This window comes from Manacus candei, unplaced genomic scaffold (assembly GCF_025592945.1).
Source record: "Manacus candei isolate 608988 ecotype Guabito, Panama unplaced genomic scaffold, ASM2559294v1 h1tg000081l, whole genome shotgun sequence".
In the NCBI taxonomy this organism is placed as follows: Eukaryota; Metazoa; Chordata; class Aves; order Passeriformes; family Pipridae; genus Manacus; species Manacus candei.
In genome coordinates, this window is record NW_026138129.1 from 6,116,269 (window position 1) to 6,134,306 (window position 18,038).

The 18,038-nt window shown below is 40.7% G+C and overlaps 1 protein-coding gene across 5 annotated transcripts in view; it reads left to right on the forward strand.

The window, feature by feature from the left end:
• GRM1 (glutamate metabotropic receptor 1) overlaps positions 1–18,038 on the forward strand; it is a 178,298-nt gene that overhangs the window by 147,298 nt on the left and 12,962 nt on the right. For 2 of the 5 annotated variants that reach the window (XM_051811296.1, XM_051811297.1), the window contains exons 9-10: positions 15,778–15,816; positions 16,857–16,941. The exons of 2 other annotated variants lie outside the window; for them this stretch is intronic. In XM_051811296.1, the coding sequence (XP_051667256.1) occupies positions 15,778–15,816; positions 16,857–16,917 (100 nt within the window). In that variant the 3' untranslated portion in view covers positions 16,918–16,941. The remainder of the gene's footprint in view (positions 1–15,777; positions 15,817–16,856; positions 16,942–18,038) is intronic. One more of the 5 variants, XM_051811298.1, reaches the window with a different exon arrangement.

Genomic DNA, 18,038 nt, shown 5'->3' on the forward strand with positions numbered 1-18,038 from the left:
AAAGGGAAAAGAAATCTATGTTTGAGTGGTTGTAAATCACATATACTTGTCTAAGGCCACTGGAATGTGTGTGTGAAAGCTGGGGATTGAACGTTAGTTTTTAAGGTAGTGTTTTGTGACAGTTCTCATGATCATGATTCAAAAGCACCATCCATACTATCTCTATTTTCTATTTAATATTCAGAATTGTGACCTCTTATAGTCTTACGGTAAATTTCTCAATGTTCTCAAACCCTGCAGTGGTGTGAAAGTTGCAGAAGTCAACTGATGATGAAAATGAACTTGCATCCATATCTACTGAACCTGTTATTTTCCTTGCTGATAATTAAAAGCAATCCAGATGCAGCAGAGGGGGAGAGAGAACTGTTAATTCAAACAGCATGTCCCTGTGAAGAGCTGTCTGAAAATTTGTATTCTTTATTATCTTACTGCTTTTTAATCTTTAAAGAAGGACCATAGAGCCAGACATGAGCTTAGATTATTTTTTTGTCCCAATTAAAAAAAAATCAAAATAATAAAGCACTAGTGAAGTCTACACTCCTGAGCTTCCTAATGAAATTAAAATTCAGTTAATTTCCAGTTTTATGGGATCTGCTGGTTTATCTGAGTCACTTGAGTTGATTTTTATTCAGTTTACATAAGAACCATTTTTATCTGTCCTGGTGATGAAGGTAACACTCTAGAAAACCCCTACCATGATCAATTTTGCCTTTATGCTACTTCAATTTTATTTTTTTGCTAGACAAGGGGTATGCAGAGAAGGAAATGGATACATAACTGACCCAAATATATAGCTCAGTGTGCCACAGAGGCCACAATAAGACTGCCAGCTCCTGAGCTAGACAGAGGGACCAGGGAGTGACAAGCAGCCCTGGGAGCCCTCCCTGCAGGGAGATGGCCAAAAATCTTTGTAGCTCAAGAGCTTGAATTCCATGCAAATAGAGAGATGGAGCCTGACCTACCTTTCTCTCACTCTGTGGTAGTTGGATGGGGACTCAGATGTCTGCTAGAAACTCTCTGCAGTGCCATCTTTGGATAACATAGTTTGGTCTCTGGATAACAGCTGGATGATGTCTGTCAAGAAAAAAAAAGGACTTTTGAGTATTTAGATCATGAGAAACTTAGTAGCTTGTGCTTATTGTTCTTCTACTTTTACAAAGAAAAAAAAAAGTAATTCAAAGGTCCAAATGCAATATACTTAGAATACAGTTCTTAATATGAGAAAATATTTCATCCTTTTCAAAAGCTGAGCTTCCCTCTCAACACTGTCATCTTTAAAACACAACCTGAGCTTTTTACCAATTTGTTACATAATTTTAGTACAATATTTTTGACCTCTCTGTTGAGCCTACGTGAGTGTTATAAAGCTATAAAGCTTTACAGAGTTTTAAGTTGCTTTTCTAAACTAAAAGCTCAATATGTAGTTAATATGCCTCTTTGTCTTAGGTTAAGCCTCCATATCTTTTATACAACCAAATTCCAACCTCTGACCTAAACCTCTTGTGTAGTTACTGTTATGTCCTTTCCCGAAACCAGCACAGGTGCAGAGGCACGCTAGGCTTGCTGATGGAGAAGGACAGAGTACCTCTCTATACATCCACATGAAGAATGGAAAGCAGTTTACTATACAAACATGCAGCTTTGGAAATAAAGTCATAAGGCAAACCAAAAAGTAATTTCAGGGCTTTGGGGTGTTTTTTTAACTCCTAACCGAGTCCATTGCAAAGCTTATGGAGACATTGTACTGACACAGAAAAAGAAGTGTGAGTCACTGAGGAGACCAAGAAGGAAAAAGTATAATTTGCTGCAGCCTTTGAAGCACCTAGGTAGCTCAAACGTGTAGTAAGGTCCTTCCTGAAACAGGACTTAAAACTACTGGTACATGCTTAATGCCTATAAGAATGGCCTCCAGACTGATTTTCTATGATGGTTTTGGTTTTGGAGTTTTGTTTGTTTGTTTGTTTGGTTTTTGTTTTGGGGTTTTTTTTTGATCCCTATCAAAGTCTAGGATTTATTTGCCAGTTTTTCAGGAAGTCAGATCCGTGTATGTATGTTGCTCTGGTTCTAGATTCTTCAGTTGCCCCTACCTATGGCCACATTTTTCTGTCTGTAACTGGCCAGCAGTGCTGCACTCAAAAGATCTCTGTTTCAGCTGTCTTACAACTTTTCATCTATTTACTTGTTATCCCTTCTCTCCCTTCCTAGTTTGTTTTTCTTTTTCTGCTTTCCAATTTTCATCTCTTCCTGTCTGTATCAAACTTCTCTGCTCAACCCACTGAATTCCAGTTCCTGAACGGAAAAGTGGCATCCATCTAAATTAAACTGGTGTGCAGGCATAGGGTAAAATTGAATTAGCTTTAAAAATGGAAACCAGTTTACATTTACAAGGGCAAATCAAACTTATATAGGCCTTGATAAAGCACTCACATGTAATGTTGTGCTACTATTTTAACTAGTATAACTTGGGGACCAGAGCAAGCCAAGTCACTCTTACTTTCTCCTTCCTAAAGTAGAGCAAAAGAATTAACCAATTTAAGTCTATCAACACAGGATCTATTAGTCAAGTCAAAACCTTCAGCTACCTCTGTTGCTCATATAGAGGTCAGAAAACTCCTGTTGAAAAATGTCTGTCCCAGCATTGCCAACAGAGTTTCAGTGAAAATAAATTGCTCAGTAACACTGGTCTTCACTTAAATAACAATACACACTGACTTTACTGCTCTGTTACGCTCTGAAGATGCTACATGCAGTTTCGAGGATTTGAACTTTCTCTTACTTTTATTGAATTAAAATGCAAGTAATTACAGTCAGTATTCTTTTCAATAGAGCTTGTCGGGAACTGTCCAGTGGAACACGTTTTCCCTCAGAAAATTCTGGTCCCTCAAAATGTTTCGTAGAATTAGGCTTTGATGGTAGGGATTCTGCCTGGGCCGGGGGGATTTTTTTTTCTCCCCATGGAGAGATGAAGGCATTGGGAAAGCATGAGGGAACTTCACACCAACAGTTAAAGCACTCAATTAGGTTAAGAGCATCTCCTTCAGTTCCCACGTGAATGCTCTATAACTAGACTATGCAGTGTCCCAGGGCAAGTCTCCTTTCTCTGTGTTCTCATCCAGCAGTATTGTGAAACAGATGAAAAACATCCTGATGCAAACCCTAGAGAAATACTTTGTATTATTCTGTGAGAGTGCTTGAATCTGGGTCTGAGAGATCCCTTATGAGTGTCTTCAGTACCAAGCCACTGTCAGTCTTTCCCTCTTGCCAAATGAATATTTAAATAAGTATAAAAAATAGAGCAGCTCCACTAGGAGAGATGAAGAGAGAGTGATATCTGCTGCCTTTATTGAAGTTTTATGGGGACGTTTATTGTTAGTTTGCTGCTTGATGGTGTTACAAGATACTGGCTGTTACAGGATGATGACATAGCAGCATTTGTTAGGAGAGCCTTTTGAATCTAATTTTTTTTTCTATCCGTAAGATTGCAACTTTTGGAGATGGATCTTGCTGTGATGATTAGCCTTGTTCTTGGCTACAAATGTTTGGTCTACAAGGGTCAATGAGCACTCCTGTACAGCATCTGTATGATCACTTTCCTGAAGAAGCAAAGCTCCTTTCTGTACTACACACAGAAGAAAAGTATCCAGTGACACCTAAGATGATAATTCTGATGAGGGTTCAGGACATACCTTCCCCAGTCACTGCTTCAAATGGACCCAACTCAATGTGCTGGAGACTGAAGCCAGACTTGCAGTCTTCAGGTCTGTTGTGTTGCTTTTCTGTAGTACACACACAATTCAAATAGAGTTTGAGCCTTGCAGCAAGACTCACCTCTTCTCTCATGCTTCTTGCGGGCTGCAGTAGCATGAAAAGGATCAGTGTTGCAGGAGGGGAAAAAGTTCATTGTGTATCCTTGCGTAATTAGCTCCAGGTTTGGCACTGATGATTAGCTGCTGCCTCTGTCGTCACATATAAATTATTTTAAATTTATGTTTGAGACCCCAGGTCTGGACACCATTTTAATGCATTTTGAATCAGAGTAGGTAAGGATTTAATTCTCAGTATAAGTTCTGCAGTAAAATCTGAGTTGATAGGAAGGTCAACCAGTAAGACTCACTGAATGGCCAGAACTCCACATTAATGCATAGGCCACCTGCTTCTCCCTTATAATTTTAATATATTTGCATTCAATTATTTTTCCTCCAGAGAGCTGTCTGCCCTCAAAAATGAATAGCTGATTTTAAATATTTCCAAACATGTGGTTTATCTTTTTAACATGTTTTGGTAATCCGTGCCTCTAGACTGCTGTCACAGCCATCCATTCTCAGCACTGCCCAGGCAGTCATCTGGACCAAGGATCTCTCAAAATGGCTTTATTTTATTCCAACAAAAAGTTCCAGAAACACCAAAATGCCCTAGTGCCTCCTCCCAGCTTCCTTTACAGGAGCCCATTCCTGTCCTTTGTCCTTTCTCTCTCTGTGCTGGATCCTTACATACAGTTTCTTAACTGGTAATCATGGTTCTCAGTAACCTCTAGTAACATGTCTATTCCCTTAGCATGGCTTAAGGGAACCACCTGCTTTTCCCTCTTGCCAGTTATAAAATTATCTCTAGGTATTCTTAAATTACTCTTTCTATTTAAACTGACTTGGTGAGTTGCCATTTCATCTTGAGCTAGCTGTGCTGACAAGCCGTGTTTTTCTGGGACTCATTTCGCTTGTCCGCAGTGAACTATGGACTCACAGTCAACAAAGACTTTTGGGCTCTTCAGTTCCCTAATTTTCAAAGCCTCCCATAGACACAGGGTGAGGGGAATCTTAGCATAAGTATGTCCAGAAGGCAGGACATTTTGTTTCACTGGTTTTCATGCCAGTGGGAGGAGGCAAATGCACAGTGCAGCATGGCAAGAGCTGGAGCTTCCAGAAACAGAGAGTAAATGTTCAGCACTAAACTACCATTTAGCGTAGTATCACCATTCAGCGTAGTATCATCATCTTACAGCACTGTCAAACCAGCATAGACACGGCTGCTGAATCTAATAGGAAACAGTAGACTAACTTGCTTTGCAATTTAGAAAATTGATGCAGTGGGTAAACTCACATCCTGCAGTAGTATTGCATACACAATAAGACAGCCCTTTATTTTTACCATTACAGACCTTGGAAAACACCACATTCCAAGGTACTTTCAAGAAGACTCTTAAATCTGCTGGACCCCCACAGCCATCCTGCTAAGGCTTACCCCAGAGAGGAATGACACATTATGGAAGAGAGTTTTGAAATACCAGAAAAGATGTAAAATCCTGCAAGTGGGAAATAATACAAAGATTAAAATGTAAAAGAAAAATAGTGGGAAAAAATTGTAGAGGAGAGATTGTTTATTTCAATAATCTGTTGTTTTATATCTGCCCTCTCCATTAACCTAGCAATAAAATGTTGATGTCCATGCTCGGTTTTTGGGGCTGACTCTGTAGACCAGTGGCACCATGGGGCACAAGGTGATGTGCTGGTCCATGGCTTTAAGGCTCCTGGCTTCCCATTGGGGCGCGGGGCTCCAAAACCACTGGGCATTTGGTTTACCCTTGCATCATGCTCAGGGCACATCGTGGAGGAATCTGCTTCCTTTGCAGCTGTGGATACAGGTGTCTTATCTCTAACATGGCTCCCTGGTGACACAGGGAGCTGTCACCAGGAAGGCAGGTGGCACCCTGGTCTGGCCTCCCCCTGATTCATCTCCCTACTGCAGCCCTCCCTGGCATTTGCTCAGGTTCAGTATTCAGCGCAGTCCTTCACCCTTTTCTGAGGTTACAGTGAATTTGTGGGAAAGCATCTTCTGCTTTCACAAAGATAGCTGAAGGTGTTAATGTCAAACATCTCTCTCTCAGCAGTTGGTATGTTTGATGGCTTTGCTGGGCTGTTTACTGGTCTTAAACCATGAATGATTTTGTAGACACAGTGCTGTGACATGTGACAGTTCTCTTGTGTATGTGATGTGAATTTCACATAAGATAATACTACAAACTCAGTCAATCTGTTCAGTCCTTGTCAGTATATTGATTTAAGTGAATATTTAAAAATCCCAGAAGACAGTTACATGGTTCCAAAGGGAGTCTTAGAACTGATGTTAAAGAATGGGGAAGAAGCACAACATAAGAGGGGAGTCTGAAACATAACAATCCTATAGCAATCTCTTCTAGCCCTGCTGCAGGGTTGTCCCTTAAATTTGGCCTATGTCATATCTAATATTATCCTCCATAGCCTTGAATTTTCATTTGATTGTGATGTACATATAATACAGTTCTGGCCCGTACACCAAAAAAACCAGAATAGGTGAAAGACTGAGCTATCACTTCCACACTTACATTCTTTCTCTTTTAAATAACTACTAAACATCATATTTATTTAAAAACAAGGCATGGCATATGTATATACCAAATTATACACCAAATTGTCTGTCTGTGTATATATGTACAAAATAACCAATCTAGATGTTACAGAGGCTTTTTTATCCTTGTAATGAGAAATAAGGGACATGGCTACATAAAGCACTGTAAGTTTTCCTTGCGAATTATAGCAGCTAAAGGAAGTCCCAGCATATGCATAACTGAGTTGATCACATATCATTTCTAGGGCAAGCTGAGGAGAAGGAGAGGGGACAGATGTACAATATGATTGAGATGTTTGTCATCAAGTAAAAGCTAAGAGGTCTGGCAGTTTGGGCTTAGTTGTCTGGGGTTTCTTCCATAACCAAGCAGAGGCTGCCTGAGACTTTAAGAAAAGAAATATTTAAGAAAAATAACTTAAAAAGCTATGAGATTCTACATTAAAAGCAGTGGGGATAAACTGCCTTCAGATAAAACCCAGGTTATATTGAATAAGTTTACAGGATACAGTGCCTTCGCTCTGGGCTCCCATCCAGAATTCTACTTCTTTTTCACCAGTTGGAGCCACATTTTATTTGTATGGTCCCTTTAAACGAGAGAGACCTGTTGTATAAGTTTTCTGCAATTTCCTCACTTTCTCCAAAGTTCTCAGTCCAGGGCAATTTTGACTCTTTCATTTCATGGATAGTCTCAACTTTGTTCTCCGAGGGGATTTTGATAGGACACAAATCCAAGGAATGGTCCCTGAGCGCAGCCTGCTTCTTATGAAAGGACTGCCGGAAAACTTCACTTTACAACTCCTGCTCTTGTTCTGCTGCTGTCAGGATGCTGAATCACAAAATGTTGTTTTGCTTAGGGGCACTGCTGTAGCACCAGGCAGCTTTGTATAATGAATCTCAATACTTAAGCACAATGAAGCATAGACAGTCACATCAGAGGGGAGCTTTACAGTTATGTACCATAATCTCTGCTTCCTGACTGAGGGGAAGCAAAGGCAGTACTACAGAATCCTGGGGAAAGCTAGTATCTTTCTTGGCATAAAACACAGGAATAAGGACACCACTTGTAATTTAATTTCTTGCTCGACTGGATCACGTATTGCACTTCCTTGTATTTTGGTATTTGTATACATAATTTATATCCAGTTAGGATGCCACAAAAGTACACCAGCTCAATAGTGAGTGATACAAACAATTGTGTCTGGGATAAGCAAGTGCTGTTTATCTGCTTAGCACCATAATCTCACATTGTTTTGGTTAGAATTGTCACTGTGAGAAAAATAAGGAAGAAAGCTTCACCTTTTAAGAGTGTCATATAAATAAATAGGTGCATCCAGGTAAGCACCTAAACTGGATATTTCTCTGTGTTACATATAGAAGTCAGATTCCAACTCTCATAAGCTCATAATTAGGAAAAAAAAATAACCCCCCATCATGTTTGGGGTGATGCTCTGAAAAATAATTTTAAAATGTGTAACAGCCATTTATTTATTTAAATCAGCTTTTTAAAATAGAAATTAAATAAAGAGCTAAAGTCCAAGTCTCCTAGAGGCTACTCCTTCCTATCCTCAAAGGTGTGATGATTTAGCCTGTGCCTCTTTTGTTCACCTCCCCAGAGCTGTAACACTTCACAATCACATGATCATTCACATACAAATACTTGCTAGAATAAACACTCAGGATATTCACCAAGTGTTTATTTTGCAAGGGTGTCTGAGCCACCTTGAGATTTCATACATCTTTGACCTAATTTAGACATGAACAAAAATTAGGGTACTGAAGGATATCATGTGGATCTCTTATATCCTTCATATAAGGACAAGGCTATGAAACAGCACAAGTATCCATATAAAGTTAATACTGGAACTTGTTATTTACCTCAAATTAAGGTGTCTTAAAAATATTTTTGTTTCATCCCAGCAATTCAGTGCAAATTACAGATGTGAAATGCAGAACTGCTGCTGATTTATTTAATCCTTTTCTATGCCTAGGGACACCTAAGAGGCACATAAGAGCCCATGAAGAGGATAGCACTCTTGGATGTTTCCTCTTTCACTGATGTGAAAGACATTTTGCATTCTGGCTTGTCCACCAAGCTTATCCCTGCTTGTGATGAGCACTCTCCTTTGCTCAGGGATGCTTCATAAAGCAAAACACTGCAAGACAAACCGCAGATGCTGCGATCATATGCTGACAGAGCATCTGATTTTTAGCAAGACTCTGTAATTCATAAGTGAATCACATACCCCCAGAGAGAGAAGATGATCCATCTCTGTTAAGGGAATGCAGGCGTGTATGATTTTCCACCCTCTTAGAAATTAAGTCAAGGTTTTATCCTGATTATACAGTGTTAAACTCAGTCCTGTATTACTCTATCTTTCATTAGAAAAATATCTGCAAGGCTCTTGGTGGATGACAGTAGCACACACATTTTATGTTCTGTGGGAAGAGGCCCACACATTGCTCTCTCAGTCGGTCAGTAACGTGTTTTGAAACAAATTTGTTAGGATGATGCCTGCTGTCACCAAGGCACAAAGACCTGACCATCCTGACTTAAACCATCACTGTAATTTGGGAATGCTCCTCACACCTCTTCCCTATGCTAAGGAAGGATTTGGAAAAATTTCTCACCATCTTACCTAATAGCTCAGGTTAGCACCCCACCCCCACCCCCCCGCCCTCCCACCCCCACCCCCACCCCCCCGCCCTCCCATTTGCTCCCGGAGCTGGGAGTATTTTTGACATTGGGAATTTTACTAAGCTTTAGAAACAAAAGTCACATAGCTTCAGTTTGCATATGGCTCGACAGCGTGGACCACTGCCTGACTGCACTGGCCTTTGTGAGACTACAACCTGCACACCTTTGTGACTGACAGTCAGCAGCCTGGACAGGACACAGCACGCTAGCCAGGCACCTGAAGAAGCTTATTTTTCTTAAAATACCTGCAAATTCAGACACATTAATTTACAAATACCTGTATATGGATATAATGGATATGGCAAAGCAGAGGCTAAGTTCTGGTACACCACTCAGCCCAAAATCTGGATGTAGTCTTTGCTAAATGTCTGTCCCATAGATGTGTGCAATGGATCAATTTGCTTTCTTATATTTTTGTCCTTGGTGATTTAAGAGTTTATAAAGGGAAGAGCAAAGAATTTCAAAATCTCCATCTTTGCTTTCTACTTGACTTTGATTCTTTATTTTTTTTTTTTTTAGTTAGTTATGGTTTGATGCTTTTCTCATCTATCTTCTGATATTGTTTTTCATCTGCCCCAAACACACTGAGAACCATTCACATGAAGAACAGAGATCTGATCACACTGACCTCTGTTCTCCCGATTCTCTGTGTCCCAAGGACTCTGAATGGGCAAATTCATCACTGCCAGATCTTTTTTTAGGGTTTCCAGATCAAGGTGTGGATATCTGCAGAACAGACTCCACACAGAAGACATGCGCTGTCACAGAGTCACTAATAAACATGGCCAGCATCAGAAGTTATGTTCTCTGCTATGCCAAAAGACTCTAAGAAACCACTTTACGTGTGGGTTGAAAAGTATATAGTATCAATAGAACATCTGCCTCCACATTAAAGTTGTTAAAGATTATTTAATTTTGAAATAACAAGTCAGCTAATTCTTCAGAGAATATATGTGCTCTGGTATTCAGCCTCCCACACCTGACAAGCATAGGTTAAAAGGCATTATCACTGTAAACAGTAAACAATTGTGAAGCCTTGAAGTAATTACACAAGTTGTCAGTTTAAAGCCCACTTGAAAACTAGAAGCTCCAGGTTTTTTGTTATTGCATTGTAGACAATTTACCATTTATAGCTTACCGCTTCAGTTTCTCTCTTCTTAAACTGTTTTTTACTCTCTGCTCTGTGGTTCTTCTTTTGAGGTATGCAAGACATGGCCTTCTTCCACTCTGTAAAATTAGTCTTGCAGAGAGGAAAAAAGAAAACTAATTACTGTCTGCTGGATTCCTTGAACCAGATCTCAAGGTCAGATACACAATAATGTCAGCACCATAGAAGGTGTCCCTGATCCCCCTGGCTTGGGGAACAGGAGTGAGAGTTGTCCATTTCAGCAGCAAATCATTAGATTAGCTCAGCTGTTTTGCAGCACCACAGCCCAAGATATCAAACCTGATCTTAAACTCTAGCAAAACAAGAGCCCCTGATCTGATTCTAGCAAATCCTCACTAGTAGATGGTTTGCTGGTGTTCGCAGTTCCAGTCTGATCAGCCCCAGAGAATCATATGTTCAATTTAAATGACCATCTATAAGCCACCTTCTATTTATTATATCCTCTTTCTCTTTACCCAACACTATTAATCCCTCCTCATCCTTAGTGTGTTAAAGCCAGGAATGTTTGCTCTTTCTTACTCAAAGTTCTTGTTAGTTTTTCCCTCTACTCCAATGGAAATTTTTTTTATTATGTTGTCTTTTGTCCATTTCTTTTCCTGGCATAAGCTAAATCTTCAGATGGTTCAGTTTAGCTTGTTCTGATTGGCTTGCTAGCTTTGCATTGCCAAAGAAAGGATTGACTGAAAATTGGGACTTACTCCACATTATTCATTTTTAACATTCCAAAGCCCCCCAAACAAGCTAACTAACCAGAGAGCCAGCAGAAACAGAACCAAGAAACAAAGAATCAAACAAAAAAAAGCAAATCCCACAGTCTGAGTAAAACCCCCACAGAGAGATTATCTACCTTGAGCAGATTGACAAGAGGCTATGCTTGAAAGCATAGCCACAGCAGCACAGACAACTGCAAAAAGTGCCCAGTGAGCAGATGCGGCGTGTGGGTGGCGTTAACCCTGAGCCGTGGTTTCTCGAGCCCCACGTGGCAGATTAATTCTGTGAGCGCTTGTGCACGAAGCCCAGCCATGATGATGTGTGCAAGCCAGTAGCTCCACAAGATCCTTGGGAGTTCGTGCATGCACAGTGTGGGCTCATGGGGTGCAGTGGGTGGTTGTGTGGGTGTGTAGCAGGGGCTCACGTGTGTGCAGTGGCAGCTTGTGTGTCTGGGCAGTACAGGCTCCTGTGGAGTACAAAGTATGGCCCCAGGCATCTCTGTGCTCTCCAGTCAGTGAGCAGTTCTTCCTCCTTTATTTCCCCATGTCCTCTGAAACATAAAGTTATGTGCATGTCTTAATCCTTTGTGTTATATACACTATCTGAAAAATCTCTCCTGCCACCATCCCGGACAGCCAAGAGATTTGCTTGCGGCTACTTTGGGCTATCATAGCCTGTAAATCCACAAATGCTTTAAGCTGCCCTAAGACAGAAGTGACACCCAAAGTCATCCTTCATCCCATACCATGGCTTCACTTATCCAGGGACAAGAATCTGGACAGCCATGCTGTGAACTCCAACTAGGAACTGATAGGGTTTTTTTTCCCCCTTTCTTTTTCTGGCATAGTTGTGACCCAGAGTAGTTGTCCCTGTCATTCTCTGCCAGTTGACTGAACAATTGCTCCAAGGGTTTGTTATGACCCGCCCCCAAAAAAGGGGAGAGGAGTAACCCAGGTTCTTATCAATAATTCCCTTGAGGTGGATTAGAGTGAAACGACACAATGATCAGTGTCTGAAAACATGTATAGGTAAGGTTTATTTTAACAATTTTGTTTTAACAGGTATGTTAGCATTTTGGGTGTTGTCATCTATATCATATATCATAGGGATAACCCCTGGGGGGAAAATGCATAAGGGAGAGAAAGGAAAGACAGGATAAAGCTAAGGGAGAGAAAGGAAAGACAGGATAAGGCTAAGGGAGAGTAACGGAAAGAAAAGCTGAGAGTGGACAGATGTATATAGTCACCGCCCAAGGGGGCCAGCGATGAAACTTGGTAGTTGCAGCTTCTGTCAGTTGAAGTGGTGGCCTTGATCTGCTGGGGGTGAAGGAGGGAAGCCCCCACACTCCAGGAAGTTATGAGTTATTATATCCATGGTTGGTGTCACGGGCCGTGCCTCGAGCCTCCAGCCTCTTCCCTGGGCCCTGCACAGAGTTTCTGTGCCTGGCCTGGTTCCCACCTTTTTTTTAGATTGGCAGAGGGGGAGATGGGCTGTTATGGGCCATCAGAGGTCCTGCCTTTTCAGGGCTTGACACTTTCAATTGCCCATCAGAGGTATAATGCAAGTCAAAAGCCTGCAAAAGTCTCCTAGAATGCATAAATCATTAAACATTTCAGTCTCTGACAGGGTTGTGCTGACACACACAGGGGAGGGTGGAGCAGCAGAAGGGAGCAGCCAGGGAGCTCTCCCACAGGCACACAGCTGGCTATTGCTGCCCTGGGGTGACCTGAAGCACATAAGGCCTTTGCTCTGTCTTCACCATGTAACTCAGTGCCACATTTTTCCGGGCATCCTTCTGGGACTGTGGTCACCCTGGTGACCTTGGCCCTTCTGTCCTCTTTGGCAGATGCTCACAACTTGACAGAGAGCGTGTGCAGTTAAATCCCTCCCGCTCCTCAGTCTTCCATGGATGATAATTATTGACATGCCTCACTCTGCTGGGGAAGGATGAATGACCCCATAACCTCCCTCCTACTTGTACTGCTCTTTGCTCCACAGCTCTTAATGATTTCTTTCTCTCCAAAACCTACCACTATGCCACTGATTAGCATAATTAATTTAAAACACAGAACGATTATTTCCAGCCATCACTTAGACTGGAATTTGTACTGAAAACCTGTCCACCTTCCCAACTTTTTCTATTGGCTTAGAAATCTCCTATCAGATCCTGGCTCATACAAAAGTTATTGAAAATTCAGCTCCTCATCCTATAGGAAAAGGACATGGCCTTGCTTCTTTTTATGTAGATATCTTTTGATCCAGCCATGACAACTGTACATAAAACTTTACCTTTCAAGGACACAAACCTCTGAAGAGACACAAACATCTGAAGAGACACAATCATGCTCCTGCCTAGGAAGATGCCCCAATTGGAGAGGCAAGAGGGTTTGGGATGAGTTGAACGCTTTACTGATCTGGTTCTACAGATGAAGTGTTCTTACCTCCCCAATTACCTTGCAGACCAGAAAGTTTGTGGTGTTGGTGAGCTGTCCCTTGGGAGTGCGGAGGGCAATCAACCTGAGTGCTGGAGCAGGAACTGCTCTTAAATGTGTGGCAGTGTGCCAAGGGCACATGGTACAAGGCTTATCCTTTCCTGTATTAAAGCTAGGGGTTATACACAAGCTCTTAAAAATGAGGAGTTGATGCAGGGTTGTCACTCTAAGCACCAGCATTAGGCCATCATCACTTCTCTTGATTTCTTTCCCACCTTATTTTCTTCCTAATGTTATTGATGGTCAGTTGTTTCATACAGAATGATATAAAATCTGGGGCTGTGCTATTCTGTATTTTTTTGACTGGGGGAATGGGAAAGATTTTCTTACAGTTTGGACATCTAGTGAGGAGGATCTCTGACCATGGCTTCAAATAATAGATAACACATCGTACTGCACTTCCGTTTTCTTGGACACCAGACAAAATCATTCAGTTTGTATATGTTTGAGTAGTCTGATTGAGCAGAGAGAGTAATTTCAGAGCAGAAGGTGAATGTTTCCAGTTTCACAGCTGTTGAGATATAAAACATTGCAGATAGCAATTTACACTTTTCTGACACAGATGTTTGCCTCGTGGAATGATTCATTTACACTTAAGAGAAAAAATAGTGGCAAAAGTGACTCTTCCCTCAGATCCTTTATATTCCTCACTACAGATTTCAACAGTCCTAATACCTACCCTGTTCTGAATGACTAGGTAGAAGCATTTTTCTGCTTCAAAGAACATAAAGTAAAGCAATTAATCCACTTTTTTCAGGAACCACCTGCACTGCCACCCTGCTTCCTCTGCAAGACTCCCTGTTACTGCACCCAGGGGTTTGTTATAAAGCAATTCAGACACTTTCATGATGGTATACCAGCTTCTCGTTCAAATGCACAGAAGATCCATCATGCCTCTGGGCTCAGGATACAAATAATCACTCAGCAGGAATTACCCTGGAGAAGACTGCCCCCAAAATGACTCATTAATCCTCATATTGTAAAGACAGGCAGGCTACCTAATTTTTTGATAACCAAAGAAATGTATGTGAAGTACCATTACTACCTGCAAGGCTGGGAGGAGGAAGAGGGAATACATTGCCATAATTAAAAATAGAATAAAAAAAGAAAGGTATAGAGTTCTGGGCACTAATTTTAAATCATGGCTCTGCAGTATTAGCACACAGTGCTAGTAAGACAAAGCCAGCCTAAAAGTTGAATGCTCCAAAAGTATTTATTATTATTTATGCAGTTGACAATGATTTGATAAGTGGAAAATAATTCACTGAAATACAATCCACTCATGTACTACATTTCCCATAATTACAAACCTAAATTTCACTATAAATCCTACTGAAGCATGAGCCTTGAGATTTAGAGCTGATTTCTGTAGTGTATAGGCTGTGTTTCGCCATGTGAACATCACCCTTGACCAAAAGGCAGACCACTGCTTTGATGGAGCTTGGCAACATTTTGACAACAACAACCTCCTGCAGAATGCAAACCTGGCCAGGAATTTTGGGTTTGCATGCTCTATTACATGATTAGTGTAATAACATGTTAGATTTTGGCTGAGGAGCGCAACTGCAGTCACAGTAAGAGAAGAGTTCGTTGTATTTTGAACATGTTTTGAAGCATTTTGAACTGCTGGAGGAAGCAGGCTTCTTTTGTCCTTTCATTTAGCAAGATTTCATAACAAGACCTACAAGTGCCCAAAGCTTGGAGAGCAAAATGCTCTGAACTCACTCTGGGGGTACATATGAATGCAAGGAAATACAAGGCAGGTGCAACTAAGTAAACAATAAATGACAGCCAACTGCAGCCCCTGAGGGATGATGGTTGGCAAGGCCTGTTGACTCAGAAAGACCCAAGTCCCAAGCAGTGCTTTGAAACAAAAGTCTTCCATCTTTTCCAGGGTCCCTGAGCAGGGCTCTCTGTGGCTATGTGCCCTGTATTGTGCTTACAGCAGTGTGTGTGTATGAAATACATTTAGAACTGAAATACATTTCTCTCAGCTAATCAACTACATATTGCTACTTGTTTTCTAAAATTTGCTCATGTGACTGAACTAAAAGCACAGGAATTAGAAAGCTCTTACTCTCTCAATTGATGAAGAAAACTGGAAATCTGTAGAAATGTTGGATATTCTGTTTAAGCTTAACAATCTCTGTAAATTTATTGGGTGTAGGAGAGAACATGGTAGCTAAGTTTCTAATTGTGATCACTTTTAAATTTATGAATCTCAGAGGTCTCATTACACCTGATAAGGAATTTTATTCTATAGACTTCAAAGTGATTAGGTTTGCAAAACTGCTCAGCAGAATGTCTTATTTGTGTTTTATTCATAATAGTTTGGAAGTCATCTCAAGGCATCTACCGCTCCAAAATGGGTATGCATGTATTCTGTGTACATCACACTGTACTCTCGTGCTTTAGTATGTGGTGAGAGGAATGGCTTGTTTGGCTCATGAACAGCTGTACTGAGTATGTAGTACATGCACATACCATCCATGAACCTGTTGTTTTGAGGCAAACAGTAGTCTGGCAAGCATGCACTATGATTGTTTGATGGGAAGAAATGCTGAATTTTGATTTTCATTTTATTTGCAGTACAACGACAATTTTTTTTTGCAGAAATTCATTGATACATTTCATGTGCAAATTTACCTGAGATTTTTGTCAAAGCACACATGTGTGTGCGTGTATTATTTTTATTTATACTGGAAAAGACAAATGAGAATTTGCATTCACTTGATAGGGTAAGGAAGAGGAGAAAATGAAATGGAAATTGTCTTACATTAATGGCCAAAACTGCAATTTGCAATCCCGTATTGTATTACCATTGCAGATAGAGTGCTTAGGAGACTATTCATTTTGTGTCTACCTCAATAAGGCAAATGTTTCCCTGAAAAAAAAGGAAGCACAATAGTGAAATCACATATAATGAAAGCTAGTGACTATTCAGCTAGAGCTCCAAAGTAAAAGAAGGGAAACATTTAGAAAAACAGATTAGGGAAATAAGAGACAAAGGAATAAGTGGCAGCTGAGCATATATTAAAAACTCCACCAACAAAAACTTTTGGTGGTGCTTTTTTAAATAAGATTTGAAAGGCAGATGCTCCTTTTTCACCGTTTCGTCCTATCTTAAGAACACCATGGGCGAAGTCCCTCTGACAGCTAGATGCACAGCATCTGGTATGTAAAGTGCATCAGCAGAGGAAGCAGGAATGAACACCATAAAAATCTTTTTTAAACAATATTGTGCTGGAGTCAAGAAGAAATCTGTGTGGAAGTTCAGGTGATAAGAGGAAAAAAGATGGCAAAGCCCTCAGATGTAGGTCAGGGACAGGCACCTATTGAGTGGTATAGCCACAATGTGTGCACATGTGTATAACCACTCACTGGGTGTCTTTTTCTTTTCAATCTTCAGGAAGAGGCAGCCAGAGTTCTCGCCCACCAGCCAGTGTCCGTCGGCACATGTGCAGCTTTGAAAAATCCCACACTGCAGTGAATGTGTAAGAGAAGCTGCATGACAAAGAGTGGTTTTACCCCTTACTTTCTTTTTCTCATTGGTTTATCATGTCTAATGACGGGACAAATGTGGTGCATGCCATTAAAGATGGGAAATTTGCTTATGTCCCCTTGTTTCACACAATGCCTTCAACTGACTGACCAGATGTGATGAAGAGGACAGTGAATATTTTTTTTGCAGGTTTTATTTTTTTTCTCTAAAGCCTTCAATTTTATTTCTAAATGCCTACAACTTTGCAAATAAGTCCTCTTTTTTGTACTAATTTTATCTTCTTTTTCCATTTAGCCAATATTTTTTTTCTTTTTTACAGTTTTGCATAGAGATGACACTATCCTGTGTGCTTTAAAGAACAATCTAGTGGCTATGTCATGGCGAGACACCTTTGCTGTGCACGAGACACCTTTGCTGTGCACAACTTTTGCTAACTGTGCTTGTTAGTGAACTGTGGCTGCACAGCCAGCAGAGGGAACACAGAAAACATTTGTTTGGTGGGATTCTTAGAACAGGTAAAACATTAGCAGGCACATGTAAATAAAACCAGCAGGATTTGGCCTAGGAACAAACAGTATCTTAAAATAATAGCAGAGAATTTTTTTCTGTTATAATTTCTGAAAGTTGTTCGGATTCTGCATATTCTGCATTCAGAGAACAATAGCAAAATTCAGGTCTTCAGAAGTAAAAAGTGCAAATACTGCCCTCTCTGAGCAAACACAAACAAGGAGGAGAAAACATGCTAGCTGTTGCAGAAACTGAAAGGCTTTGCCTCATTTCTTCCAGATATTTGCTCATTTCCATCTGCTAAACTGCAAATGTAAAACAGTCCTGCTCCCTGCCCCGCGGAAGGTTGTGCAGTGACTAGCTGGAAAGCTGCCTGTGATCCACTGACACAGCATTTTGAGCAGTGCTGTCTCGCTACAGAGGTGTTGTTCCCCTGCTCTAATCAGTGCAAAGCATTAGCTCTGTGTATGTCTCAGGCAGTTTATGCAATTTGTGCACAGGTAGCAATGATGTTAATTCAATCAAATCTACCTCTCTGATTTGCAGATCAGAAGAAATCCATAAAATGCATCATATATTTGG